The 13,022-nt window shown below is 52.4% G+C and overlaps 5 protein-coding genes across 5 annotated transcripts; 3 read left to right on the forward strand and 2 right to left on the reverse strand.

The window, feature by feature from the left end:
- Positions 1-546: 546 nt before the first annotated feature.
- On the forward strand, positions 547-4,378 carry CKM354_001057700 (uncharacterized protein; the record flags this gene model as incomplete). The annotated part of the gene is made up of 2 exons (XM_044806039.1): positions 547-4,247; positions 4,309-4,378. 2 exons carry the CDS (start codon positions 547-549, stop codon positions 4,376-4,378), a joined length of 3,771 nt encoding a protein of 1,256 aa, XP_044661974.1.
- Positions 4,379-4,568: 190 nt separating this feature from the next.
- On the reverse strand, positions 4,569-5,108 carry CKM354_001057800 (uncharacterized protein; the record flags this gene model as incomplete). The annotated part of the gene is made up of 1 exon (XM_044806040.1): positions 4,569-5,108. The coding sequence occupies one exon, from the start codon at positions 5,106-5,108 to the stop codon at positions 4,569-4,571; it is 540 nt and encodes a 179-aa protein (XP_044661975.1).
- Positions 5,109-6,365: 1,257 nt separating this feature from the next.
- On the forward strand, positions 6,366-8,165 carry CKM354_001057900 (uncharacterized protein; the record flags this gene model as incomplete). The annotated part of the gene is made up of 5 exons (XM_044806041.1): positions 6,366-6,735; positions 6,818-7,162; positions 7,215-7,716; positions 7,783-8,083; positions 8,139-8,165. 5 exons carry the CDS (start codon positions 6,366-6,368, stop codon positions 8,163-8,165), a joined length of 1,545 nt encoding a protein of 514 aa, XP_044661976.1.
- A 542-nt stretch (positions 8,166-8,707) lies between these two features.
- On the reverse strand, positions 8,708-9,881 carry CKM354_001058000 (uncharacterized protein; the record flags this gene model as incomplete). The annotated part of the gene is made up of 3 exons (XM_044806042.1): positions 8,708-8,868; positions 8,932-9,787; positions 9,867-9,881. The coding sequence occupies 3 exons, from the start codon at positions 9,879-9,881 to the stop codon at positions 8,708-8,710; spliced, it is 1,032 nt and encodes a 343-aa protein (XP_044661977.1).
- A 464-nt stretch (positions 9,882-10,345) lies between these two features.
- CKM354_001058100 (uncharacterized protein) lies at positions 10,346-12,659 on the forward strand (the record flags this gene model as incomplete). Its single annotated transcript, XM_044806043.1, has 4 exons — positions 10,346-10,402; positions 10,475-10,639; positions 10,693-11,318; positions 11,369-12,659. 4 exons carry the CDS (start codon positions 10,346-10,348, stop codon positions 12,657-12,659), a joined length of 2,139 nt encoding a protein of 712 aa, XP_044661978.1.
- Positions 12,660-13,022: the final 363 nt, after the last annotated feature.

The raw sequence follows: 13,022 nt of genomic DNA on the forward strand, positions 1-13,022 counted from the left end.
CACAGTATGGGATGTGGAGGGGTGGAAGAGTTTCGGGTTTGGTAGACGATCTGTGCCACGAGCACCTGAAACACGCCATTTTCTCCAGGCTTTTGAGTTTCACCTGACAGGGATCGACACCGCGCGTCACTGACGCACGCAAAAGTGAATGCAAACTTGTTGCCTTTGTTGGTTGGCGCTGTTGTCGAGGTGCAGAGCAGGGACATTGCGGCTATTCGGTCCACTTTCTACACGGCCATATCGTGGCATTACAACAAGTGGTAGGCGAATACGATCAAGCAACAAGACGAGTGTGGCTGTAGCGTGCCTGGCAGGGATGAGTGAGCGTGCAGGAATGGCCTGAGCCGGCATGCATCGTGATGTGATTCTTCAGGCATACAGAAAAGCCAACTTCTCAGACACCACCTGTTGTTGACTACTTGATGGACCCCGACGCGCGATCAACAACCCTCCACCACATGGCAGACGCCCTGCTGCCTCCCAGCGACTGATCGAGCCTGCCTGGAACACCGTACCCTCCCCCTCCACCCAGGCAGCGTCATCACCATGGACCGCGCGGAAGATGGCCCCGACACGACGTCGATCAAGCCCATGTCGTCGCTGCGCGCCAAATTCGAGAGTATGGGCAAAGAGCAGGATGCTATACCAACAACGCCCGTGGGCGCCGGTCCTGCCATGCTGGGCGTGAACGGGACAACACCCCCGAGCCGTCCAACAATCGCAGAGGGAGGGAGAAAGAGTGCGGATCTGGGCGCGAGACCCATTGTTGCGCCTGCTCGTCTGCAGAGATCTGTCAGCCCGGCGCACAGGCCTCAGTCAATGGCCTCTGTCACACCCACAAAGCCTTCTCCGCCGCTGCTCAAGATTAACTCGCCCCGATCGCCGCACAAGACGAGTTCGTTGGACCTCCGTACGGCATCTGGCAGCCCGTATGTGGCCCCTCTCACGCCAGATCGCACTGGCGAATCGGCTAGCAAAGGTCACGCCAGGGCTATCAGCAGGGTCACAACTCCTGCTCTGGAAGCACGTATGAGCGCATTCTTACAAGCTGCCGACCTTCCAAAGACGCCCGCCGCTGAAGACCTCCCTCCACCTCCGCTTCCAGGCAACAAGCCGAAACCTGACGCGAAACCTGAGACTGCCACCGGACCTCCCGCAGTCAATCGAGCGGCGAAACCGAAAGTGCCTATCAAGCCTCCGGTTCTGGCAAGGAAGTCGAGTAACCTGACAGCCCCCGAATCAAAAGCAGAAAATGCCGAGAAGACTCCCTCGCCTTTCACAACGCCTCCAAGCAGTGGACAGTCCTCACCTGCCCGGTTTCCGGGCCAGAATGGACACCAACGGAATGTGGGAGGCTCTCACACTTCAGCTGTGAATCGCATTCGAGCCGACTCGGATGCTTCCTGGGTGCAGCGGATACGCGGAGACTCGGATGACTCAATGACAGAGCGTGCTCGAGCAGACTCCAATGCGTCGAGCGCATCATTCGTGGAGCCATCTTCCTTACCAGACAATTGGTTCCCGCGGCCAAATGGGCCTCCAGCGCGGGAGCAAGAACCGAAGCCCATCCAGCGAGCCCCTACAATGCCTGCGAGGTACAGAGACATTGACCGCGGGGAGGCAAGATCGTCTGAGAACCTACATGACCATTCTAACCGGATGCCCGTAAGACCTGAGTTACAGACGCGGTCAGGCCGGACGAGTCCTCCAAAATCTCGATCTGGAAGAACAAGTCCACTGAAACAGCAAATGCTCCCACCAAAGCGATCTGTTGATGCACTGAGACGAGCGCCAGTCAAACCCGAACCCGACACTGTACATCGCATATCTGCAATACCTGCGATGAAGATCAACACTAAATCCGCGCTATCGCAAGGGTTCAGCACTTCAGCGGCATCGCCGGCTTCAGCGACTCCTACCGGACCTCCCGCAATACCAGCACCCCGGAGATCGGTCGATGCGAGAAGGTCACTCGACACAAGGCGAGGGCCGCCTCCTCCGCCGCCTCCTGCCGTATTTCATCGAGGACAGGACGATCAAGAGGAGGTCATTCCGCCTTCCAGCAGCGAGCAAGGAATGGCATTTTCGGAATACCCCGACGGAACAAGGGCGAATCGACGAGCCCCTAAGTTCAAGTCAAGACCTTGGCAGATTCCGACCGAGTACGATACACGCCTGTTTGCTGTCTGTGGCGAAATTATATGTACCACAGGATATATTACCAAAGTGTGGAATTTCAAGACCGGAGAACAATTGCTTCACATGGAACATCGAGAGAACATTAAGGTCACTTCAGTGGTATTCAAGCCATCTCCCGATATCGAGGGCGAGGGCAACCGCATTTGGATTGGGACAAACTCTGGCGATATTCACGAAATTGATGTGCCTTCAGAGCAAATTGTCAAATCGAGATCTGCTGCCCATACACGAAGAGAAGTCATACGCATGTTCCGGTACGCATCCGAGCTGTGGACTTTGGATGATAGCGGTGAGCTGTTGGTGTGGAAACCAGGCAACAAGGGTATGCCGAGTTTGGATTCCCAATACAATAATTGGCGAGTGCCAAAAGGACACACATTCTCGATTGCTTGCGGGAAACAGCTTTGGATAGCGACAGGGAAGGATATCCGAGTTTTCGCACCCGGAGCACTTTCGGACGCTGAGTTTCAGCTGACGCGCCAACCATTGTCACAACCAGGAACTGGCGATGTGACTGCTGGAGCCGCTCTCGACCATCGCCAAGAGCTCATATATTTTGGACACTCCGATGGGAAGGTCAGCATATACAACAGGCGCGACTTTTCGTGTCAGGCCGTGGTGAATGTGAGTGTTTACCGCATTGCCTGCATGGCTGGCGTTGGCGAATATCTCTGGGCTGGCTATAGCACGGGTATGGCTTATGTCTATGACACGTCAACGACTCCTTGGGTCGTGAAAAAGGACTGGAAGGCGCACGAGAAGCAGATCTGCAGTATAATCGCCGATCCTTCTGCTATGTGGAAGATGGGTCGTCTAAATGTGATTACACTGGGTCTTGACAACCTGTTACGAATCTGGGACGGAATGTTGCAGGAGGACTGGCTAGAAGCACGCATGCAGTCGCGCGACTCCGAGTTCTGCAATTTTCGTGAACTCACAGCAGCAGTGCTCACTTGGAATGCAGGAGCAAGCAAGCCGAGTCACTTATCACATACGAAAGAAGATAACAACTTCTTCCGGGATTACCTTACAGCCCGAGAGGCGCCGGACATCTTCATTTTTGGCTTCCAAGAACTTGTCGATCTGGAAGACAAGAAGGTCACCGCGAAGTCATTTTTCAAGAGCAAGAAGAAGGAGCCCGACGAGCAGCAACATATGTCACATCAGTACCGTGCGTGGCGAGACTACCTGGGTAAATGTCTTGACGATTTCATGCCCACCAACACAAGTTACACACTGCTTCATACGGCGAGTATGGTGGGCCTGTTCACATGCATCTTTGTGAGATCCACGGAACGAAATCGTATACGCAACGTGCACGCATCGGAGGTCAAACGTGGCATGGGTGGTCATCATGGTAACAAAGGCGCTATCATTGTTCGCATGGTCCTTGATGACAGCAGCATATGTATGGTCAACTGTCATCTGGCTGCTGGGCAGACGCAGACCATGCATCGCAACAATGATATCGCCGAGATTCTGGAGTCAAGCACACTGCCGTCTTATCCGCTTAACTCTAGCGAGACGGCTGAGCACAGCGATGTCTTCGCGTCTGGCGGCGATGGCAGCATGGTCATGGATCACGAGATTTGCATATTGAATGGAGACCTCAACTACCGCATCGACACGATGGGCCGTGACAGTGTGATCAAACACATTCAGCAAGGCAATCTCGCCAGACTACTCGAGCGCGACCAACTTCTTCTGAGCCGAAGAAAGAACCCGGGATTCCGCCTCCGAGCTTTCCAAGAGAACACGATCAAGTTCGCGCCCACTTACAAATATAACGTTCATACTGACGAATACGACACTTCGGAGAAGCGTCGATCCCCGGCTTGGTGCGATCGAATTTTGTACCGTGGCCTGGGCAAAGTAAAGATGGAGGAGTATCGAAGGTGGGATCAGATCCGAGTAAGCGATCACCGGCCCGTGAGTGGGCGGCTACGGCTTCGCGTGAAAACTGTCGATCCGGATAAGCGAGAGATTATCTGGGACAAGTGTGTGAAGGAGTATGAGAGTGTGCAGCAGCGGATTGCAAGGGCTGCGCAGTAAGTTCCATCCTCACGGCTACTGATGGAGCTCGAAATTTTGCTGACTTTCCTGTGACAGACTCGAATACCTCACCAACACACTTGGTCTTTCTCAGAAAGAGGCTGTGGCTGCGCTGCAAGGAACGTAGGCGGTGCAGCACTCTGTTGTAGATCTCTCACGTGTTTTGATGACGATATCATTTCTTCTTCTGAGCTATGCTCGGAAGTATTTTTACAAAGTTCACTGATTTCCCGCATTGCTCAAGCGAATTTTCATTCTACGTGGCTGACTCTCGTAAAGATTCGCTAAGATGACCATCTCGGTAACAAGAAGAAGGATTACGGAGCAGCAGTGCCACCACCACCTCCCCGGAACGGACCTTGAGAACCTTCGTAAACGCTTCTGGCACCGGCAGAACTTGGAGCCCTCGAACTTGCACTTCGCCTTGAGCCTGATGTCCTAGAACCCGAAGTCGTCGAGCCTGCACTTGTCGAACCAGATAGTCCCGATCCCATACCTAACCCCGCTCCTCGTCCTCCTTGAAACGGAATGGACATGGTCATACCTGGCATACTCATGAACATGCCACCACCAGCTCCCGTGATCGGATTTGGCATGGCGATTTGCTGGATTTGACCAAAATTTACGCTGCTTCCGCCCGGGAATACACTATAATTTCCTCTGCCGCGGCCACCATTTGATACAATTGTTATGCCGCCGCGACCGGGGCTTCCAATTTGCATGATAGAACTACCAGGTGGGTTGATAAATCCATTCCCGCCGATTGTCATGATTTGGCTGCCTCGTCCACGCCCGCCAGGTGAAACCATGGTAATGCCGCCACGGCCGATCGACATGAAGGGTCCGGGGCAGTTCATGTTTTGCTGTGGTTGAGGTAGCTGGTGTTGAGGGTTACTAGAGTGATTGGATGATCCGCTGGAGTGAGTAGAGGATGCGCTGGACATTGTGATATTGTTGCTACGATGCAGGTGAGCAGCATTCCGCCGAAATTACTCAAACGGGAAAGTTTATACTTATGCGGTCCGCGAGGGCGCAGAGTACACATGGTATAGCGCAAGTCAGTTGAGTATCCATGATATGATGTGAATTGGTGCTGGAGAATGTTCAAGATTGCTTTGAAACGGAAGTATACTGCATCTTAAAAACACGTTACGCGATCGAGAGACAATCGGTTGCTGCGCGCTGTTGTGAATGATGATCGATCCGATGTCGATCATTTGGCACTCTCAGTAGTCACGAACATGTTTCTGGCTGGTGAGACCAGGCATAATAGGAGAAGAAATTTTCGGGGCCGGTCTGTCTTTTGGGTCATGAAAGCCGGAGGATACCTGATGTCCGTGTGCCATACACACCGTCGTATCATCTCGCATCATGAGTCTGACACATTGCGTCGTCGGCAATCTACGTTTACTCCGCAGGACCTCGATCAGATTCTGCCGAAGCCCGTCTTGATCAATCGTCTTCAAGGGTGAAGCGAGCAGTGGTGATGCAAACGATGGCCATCGTACGCTCCACAAGGCAGAAAAGCAACCACGGACGCATCTCCGAGACCAAGAATGGCGATGTGACAATGAACAGGCGAATTGTCTCTCTGTAGTCTAGCCCCTAAGACCTTAGGCAGCCTAGGGAGGCCAACCAGGATCAAGGGAGAAATTTTCGGCAAGTCCGCCGTCCCCTGTTCATAATCTCAAACATCACAAGTGATAAGCAGCGCGGACCAAACAACTCACACAACTAAGACTCCTAGCGGGCGTAGCCTTATCCGCTCCGACAGTGCATAAGAGACCACGATACAATCGGCGAAGTTGACCCGTCACGTGCTCGTTTCAGCAAGAACAGTCCAGTGTCCAGTCTTAAATGGCGTTTTGATCCAGCCCAGCGCACGAGCAAGCACGGTCCCTCTTGAAATATATTGCCTTGCAGTTGTGTGTCTGTCTCCACTCGACCTTCCCCATCTCCGCAATGGGAAGAAACCGACTCCATCGATATTCCTAATCTGATCTTCGACTATTACCAGCATCATCGCATCCTCGCTCCACAAATCCTGTACCACGTACCGCGTAACACAAACTACCCCCGGATACCATGCACCGCAGCGAAAACCAAGAAGAGGAATGGACTATGAGATGAACTCCGACACCAAAGGCTTAACAACAGGCATAATACGCGAAGCCGAAGTCGATCAACTCAACCTCCGACTCGACGTCCTCTTAAACCCCGACGATGAAGCCGCGAAAATTCTAATCAATTACAGCGCTGCGAATCCGCATCTGACAGGCTGGACGGAAGATGAAGAGAATAAATTGAAACGCAAAGTGGATTTCCGGTTGATGCCGATCTTGTGTCTGATTTATGGGATGCATTATTATGATAAAGCGATGATTTCGCAGGCGGCGTTGTTCGGGCTGCAGGAGGATTTGGGGTTGAATCGAGGGACGAGGTTTTCCATGGCTTCGGCGATTTTTTATTTGGGGTTTATGGCTGGTGAGCAAGATCGTTTTGCATGAAGGGAGATTTGTTCCTGGATTGGCTGGTGTCGATGTACTAATGCGCCCGCGTGTGAAAGGTGCATATCCTGCGATGTTTCTGGCTCAGAAGTATCCTCTCGAGCGGGTTGCGGCTGCCATTGTCGTGTTGTGGGGAGCTTGCGTTCTGACCACGCCGGCTTGCGTGTCCTACAAGGGGCTGTATACGCAGCGATTCTTCCTGGGGTTTCTCGAAGCTGGAGTGTCGCCGATGTGGATGATGATTTGTGGGTCCTGGTACAAGAAGAACGAACAGGCGTTGCGCATAGGGATCTGGTACTCGACCACGGGATACGTTTCGATCTTCTCGCCTTTGATTAACTATGGCTTGGGCCATATCGAAGGTTCACTGTCGAATTGGACGTACATGTACTTCTTTGCTGGAGGTAGGTTGGCAGAGAAAAGGTTTGTGCCGATCCGAGCTGACTGTGCACACAGCTTGTACGATTGTTCTGGGAATCGCAACCTTATTTGTGCTGCAACCAGATCCTATCCGCGCGACTTTCTTCTGCGAACGCGAGCGATACATTTTGATCGCTCGTATGCGAACAAACAATTCCGGTATCCGAAACCAGACCTGGAAAAAGGACCAAGTGATCGAACTGCTCTGCGATCTCAAATTTTGGCTTGTCTTCCTCATGGCGGCGTTCGGCATGGTGAACAATGGAGCCGTGTCTACATTCATGCCGGTGGTTGTTTCTGGATGGGGATATTCTTCGCTGACTTCGCTTCTGCTTACCATGCCGGCGGCGGCATATGCGGGCACGTTGATCGTGCTTTCGACCTATTGTGCCATGAAGTTCGACCATATCCGTACCTGGCTGATCGTTGCGGCACAATTCATGACCACTCTTTCCGCCATCCTTTTGTGGCAGTTGCCGCGGGATGCGCAAGGTGGTCTGCTCTTTGCTTTGTACATCCTGCCCAGCACCAGTGCCACGTAAGTCGAATCCCGAGAGAGGATACTTAATTGTGTTTCCGGCGCTTGCTGACCTGTGACCCGCAGCTACGCTATCCTGATGGGTCTTCAAATCGCCAACACAGCAGGCTATACGAAACGTGCCCTGGCGTCATCAGGTATCTACATTGGATACTGTCTCGGGAACTTTGTTGGACCGCTTGTGTTCCTGGATCACGAAAAGCCAAAGTACTCCACTGGCTTTATCATTACCTTCGTGACAGCAGCAGCGACCGGCGTGATGGGAGTCATATATCGTCTCATATGCCAGCATGACAATCGCAAACGAGACAGAGAAGGAGTGCATGAAGGCTTTGATCATGCCTTTGAGGACCCAACAGATAAAGTCGTTTGTCTCCGCTGCGGCCAGTCTTGCTCGAGAGTTTTTGCTGACTTGTTGACAGAACAAACAATTCCGATACATCATTTGATATTTTGTAGCATGACGATTTACGACCACAATACCACAAATTTGCTGTCACGGGACAGCTTTCTTCTGTTCCAAAGCTTCTTGTTCAGAATCGGACGAGCCGAGTACGCTTGTGACCGTGTATTGGGCTGGGACATCCATGTCGTTGACATGCTGTGCAGTTTATCGTATGACGTTGACGCCGATGTCGCCCGTGTAGAAAGCCCACAGCTGTTCAAGAACCAGCATGAGAGCTGTCAGAGGGAAGTAGCTCGCTGAAAAGCTTCCGGATTTGGAAACACCCACCGAGCTCCAACTTGAGGTCGGTTCTGCTGACGAGCTCCTGCTGGGTACCAAGCGATTGCAATTTGCAACTGCGCTGGCCGGCACAGTTCTCATGACCAAGTGGTGCAAGCGTCTGTAGTTGTGCAATGCAGTAGCCAGATAAGTGGCACCGTGTGCAGGCGGCAGAGCGAGAGTGAAGGCTGGTGGGCGTGTAAGGCCATAGAATGGCTGAATATCCCTGTGTGATGATATGCACAGTGGTACTTCCTCGATGCAATCTCACGTATCGTCTTCGTCCTTTATGATGGGCGTAATGGGTGAGCCCGGGCTCATTGGCGATAGAGGATGGCTGACACGCCCCGTGATCTCAACATCGTCGCCGACACGTAAAACAGCGCCACTGGGTCCTGCGCATGCGTATTGACCGAATACGGGCTTATCTGTGGAAAGTCAGCATCGCATTTCCACCAACATGAGACTGATTATGTGGCGCCAAAGCTTACGTGGAAAGAGCTCGTTCACTCTGCGGTCTTTTGCGAGTAGCCCATATAGTTGTCGGTTCGTAGTGATCATGCTACCTTTGGTCAAGTCGGCGTTCAGACTCAGACAGCGCACAGTTCGGAACAGACAGCGAACAGACACTTCTTGCGCCCGATCAATTTTAGATCTGATTGTGAGCAAGTCCCAGCGATCCTCGTCGTAAGGCGGAACCTCGTTCCCCACATCCACATGAATGTTGGGCCGGAATCGTACGATCAGATCTTCGCCTCTTGCTGAGGGTGGCAATCTCTGTCTTGCGTCTTCTTCTGATGCACTTGAAGTGATGAGCAGTGGGGCTGCATCTGCGAAGCGTACTCTTTGCGGTTGTAGCTTGTCGTTGACCGCAATGGACAACGCCCGGTATTTGTGCTTGGGCATGAACACAGCTCCGGGGATCTCTCGTTGGCCATTCCCGCCTATGTAGAGTAATTTGACTTGCTTTCCAAGGTGATGTGAGAAGTATTGTGACACTTCGTCTCCCATGTCGATGCCTTGCGCCTTGGTGCCAAAAATGCTCACCTGGAATACCTCCGAGTTGAACAAGCTTACGGGAGATGGCGTAAGTGGAATGGTGATGGCTGATCTCTCCTCAGCATGAATGTGCGTGATTGTGAGCTTGGACCAGGCCTTATCGATCATGGTATGGAACAAGCCCAGCTCGAAGTGGTTCTTGATGGTAATGTGCTCTGCCAGGCCCTTGGTTTCCTCGGTGGGCGGCTTGACGAGAACATATTGGCGATCGAAGCGTAAGCCTTCATTCGTGATTTCTGCGGCATTCACTTCAACGGGCCGCAACGACTTGACTGGGTATATGAAAATCTATGTGATACTTGTCAGTTTACCAAGCACGACGCTGACGAAGCACGGTCAGCCAGTGGTGTTGGAGCAGCATACGTACGCGTTTGATCTTCATGGCTGTTGTTGTTGCATGACCCTGTTTCGTGATGGCTGGGAAGAGATGAGGACCCAGCGGTGGTTCATGAAACGTCGGCGACAGAAGAGTGAGTCTGGATCGCCGCGTCGCCGTCCATGCAGAGAGAGCGGCTCGCGTGGGTGTTGCGATGACGGAAGTCAGCAAGCTTTCGGTCCAGAACGACCGTCACGCGGCTCTTGGCGCAGCCGTCGTCCTCTAACGCTGTTCGGTCTAGCCACGGCGATGCGTGCTGCATACAAGCTGCATCTGAATCAGCACTTGAAAGCTCTCACGCCATTCGACACTGCCCATCCATGGATCTTCTGCCGACGCAATTGAGCTGAATGCCCACAACAGCGGTGCGGCGGTGTGCGAAAGAGACTCAGCCGGTATACTTGCTGCTAAACCCTCCATGAACGGCTTTTCGGGGACTTTTGGACTGCTCCGTGCAATTAACGCTGGTAATGGCCCAAGAACCCTCTGAACGGGCCTGCGACAGGTGCAGAGAACGGCGTGTAAAGGTCAGAGGTCCCAGGACGAGCCAGGAGCTTGTACATGCTCGCTGGAAAGCCTCCGCTTACACCTGTTGGTAGTGCGACAAAACGCAGCCGACATGTCTGCGATGTGAGAAGCTGGGCAAGCCATGCCCAGGCTACGACAAGAAACGCAAGTTCGTTGATGAGGGCGTGACGCTGCGAAAGAAATACCAAAGCTCGGGGGACCGGCCTCCAGGCGACGACAAGGTTATTTCATCTCCAGTGAGCATGGATCTCGCACGTCAAATCATCACACTGCGCTGACACTTCCTTAGCACCCTAATTCTGCAATTGCGCAGGCAAGTAGTAGTGGCGATCTTGCGCAGTTGAGCACAGGGTCGCCGGCCATAGCAGTGCCCAACAACCTGCCTGGAGCGCTCGGGACACCAGGAAAGACTGCAGCTTCGCCTGCACTTCCTACATTTGGTACACCGAGCCATGCCCTACTCGCACACCGGACTGGGCCTGGCAGCACATTCCTCGCAAACGTAACAGCGCCGAATGTTGAGCCCGCGACAGACGCAATGCTCCTTTCAGAGCCGCCTATGCAGGTGGCTTTCACGACTGACGATGCAATGCTGGACGAATTATGGAAAAACGAACACTTTGATCCCCAGTTCTTCGACCTGCAGCCAGACGCATATTACTCTGCTGCTGGCAATACCTGTGGATTTCTGCCTAATATACCAGAAATTGTGGACGAGGTCGATCAGAGCGACATTTTGCTGAGCAACTCAGCTTCTGGCACACCACTTTCGACGGGAATATTTTCTGGATCGTTCTCAGACAGTAATCTATGGGCGCCAGAATCACAGCTGAACACGAGCGCTCTTATCACTAGTGAGCGTGATCACGAAATGGCATATCTCATAAGACACTTCACCGAGGCGATAGGGCCCTGGTCAGTGTACAATTCACCATGTCGAAAGACTTATATTGACGAGTGAACAGGATGGACCTATTTGACAGAGACAAACACTTTACGCATCTAGTGCCACTCAAAGCTCTGAGAGATGCCTTGTTACGCAACGCCATAGCTGCAGTTGCAGCGAAGCAACTAGGTCGTGTCAAAGGTCAGAAGCCCTTTACAGGGCGACAGTCGCAGAAACCTTCAGCTATGGAAGTTCTCGATGACGGAACAACAGAAGTGGACTGGTTTTACAAGGCCGCAAATTATTACGACAAAGCAATCGCATTCTCACGTCAATATTTGCAAGCAGTGTCTGGTGAGCTCAGTAATCCTCCGAGCCCCAATACCCAGATGGCTGTCTCATTGGCGAACTCTGACGACCTGTTGGTCGCGGTATCCATCTTTTCGCTGTACGAGTCTCTGGACAATCTAGAAACTGGCTGGTTACAACATCTTGCGGGCCTGAAATCGTTACTTGGGGCAGTGAGCCCGACACAGCAGGTACAGAATCAAGTGGTGCCATCACTGACAGTAGGACGACTGGCTTCATTTTGGAACTTTGCAAGAGCAGATTATCAAGCAGCTTATCTCAACAAGCAAACAACTCTTCTCAACACCGAGGACTTTGCATTATGGCATGGATGTGGGCTGGAAATTCAACAAGATGGCAGCCTATACAAGTCCACGGATTTCGTCAAGAACGATCCCACGCACAGCCGCGCATTGGCCGAGTTGGTAGCCCACACCCTTCTCTGGCTTGTGCTTCGAGTCATGAACTATCTCGCCAGCGACGAAAACTCGAGCGCTCGACAATCACAATGGGAGATGCTCACACGCCAGCTAGACCACTGGTATGGTAACCTACCCGACACATTCCAACCCTGCGCCCACATACGACATCCTGCTTCAGGACGAACTATGCGCTCTCAACTCTTCGAAGCATTCTTCAGCATCGATGTATGCGCCGCCGCGATGCAACTATACCACTTCGCTCGAATCCTGCTCCTCCTCCATCGACCTATAACAACCGCGACCGAACGCAGTGCCTTCCGGAATCGTCTGAAAGCCTATAGAGAAGTCTCAACAGAAGCGATTAGACATGCGCATGAGATCATTGGTATCGCACTGGGGAGACCGCATCCTGCGATTCGAGTGGAGATGCTATTACCACTTTCCATCGCAGGAGCATGTTTAGAAGAGAACGATGAGAGGAAAGTCGTACTCGAATTACTGCGCGCTATTGAGCAGGACACGGGGCATTCAACAGGAATGCGCTGTGAGGAATTGATGCAAGAATGGGGTTGGGCGCAGGAGCCTGAAGGCATAGCGTAGAGAGAGGGGAAATCATGATTACTTGAACAAGTCGCAACTCGATACCACGACGAAAAGAACACAACGTCACCTCTTCACAAACCTCACGAGCGAGAACTCACATCATCAAGTCCCACCCAACAGTTTATCCTCAATAATCCAATAACCGCATTTCATCATATCTCCAACGACAATCTGATTTTCTGCACATTCGTCATGCCCCTCCGCCACCGCGCTTGTCTCACAATCATCTCCACCGGCCCCTCTCAATCGGCCGAAACCAACTTGAACAAGACTTTACTACGCGAAGTCTCTTTCCGCATCATCGTCAACGAACACGAGTCTTGACTTGCGTTCTAAGAACCTCATTTGTTGTAGAATGCC

The sequence above is a fragment of the Cercospora kikuchii genome (genome assembly GCF_019650295.1).
Source record: "Cercospora kikuchii DNA, contig_00007, whole genome shotgun sequence".
Lineage (NCBI taxonomy): Eukaryota > Fungi > Ascomycota > Dothideomycetes > Mycosphaerellales > Mycosphaerellaceae > Cercospora > Cercospora kikuchii.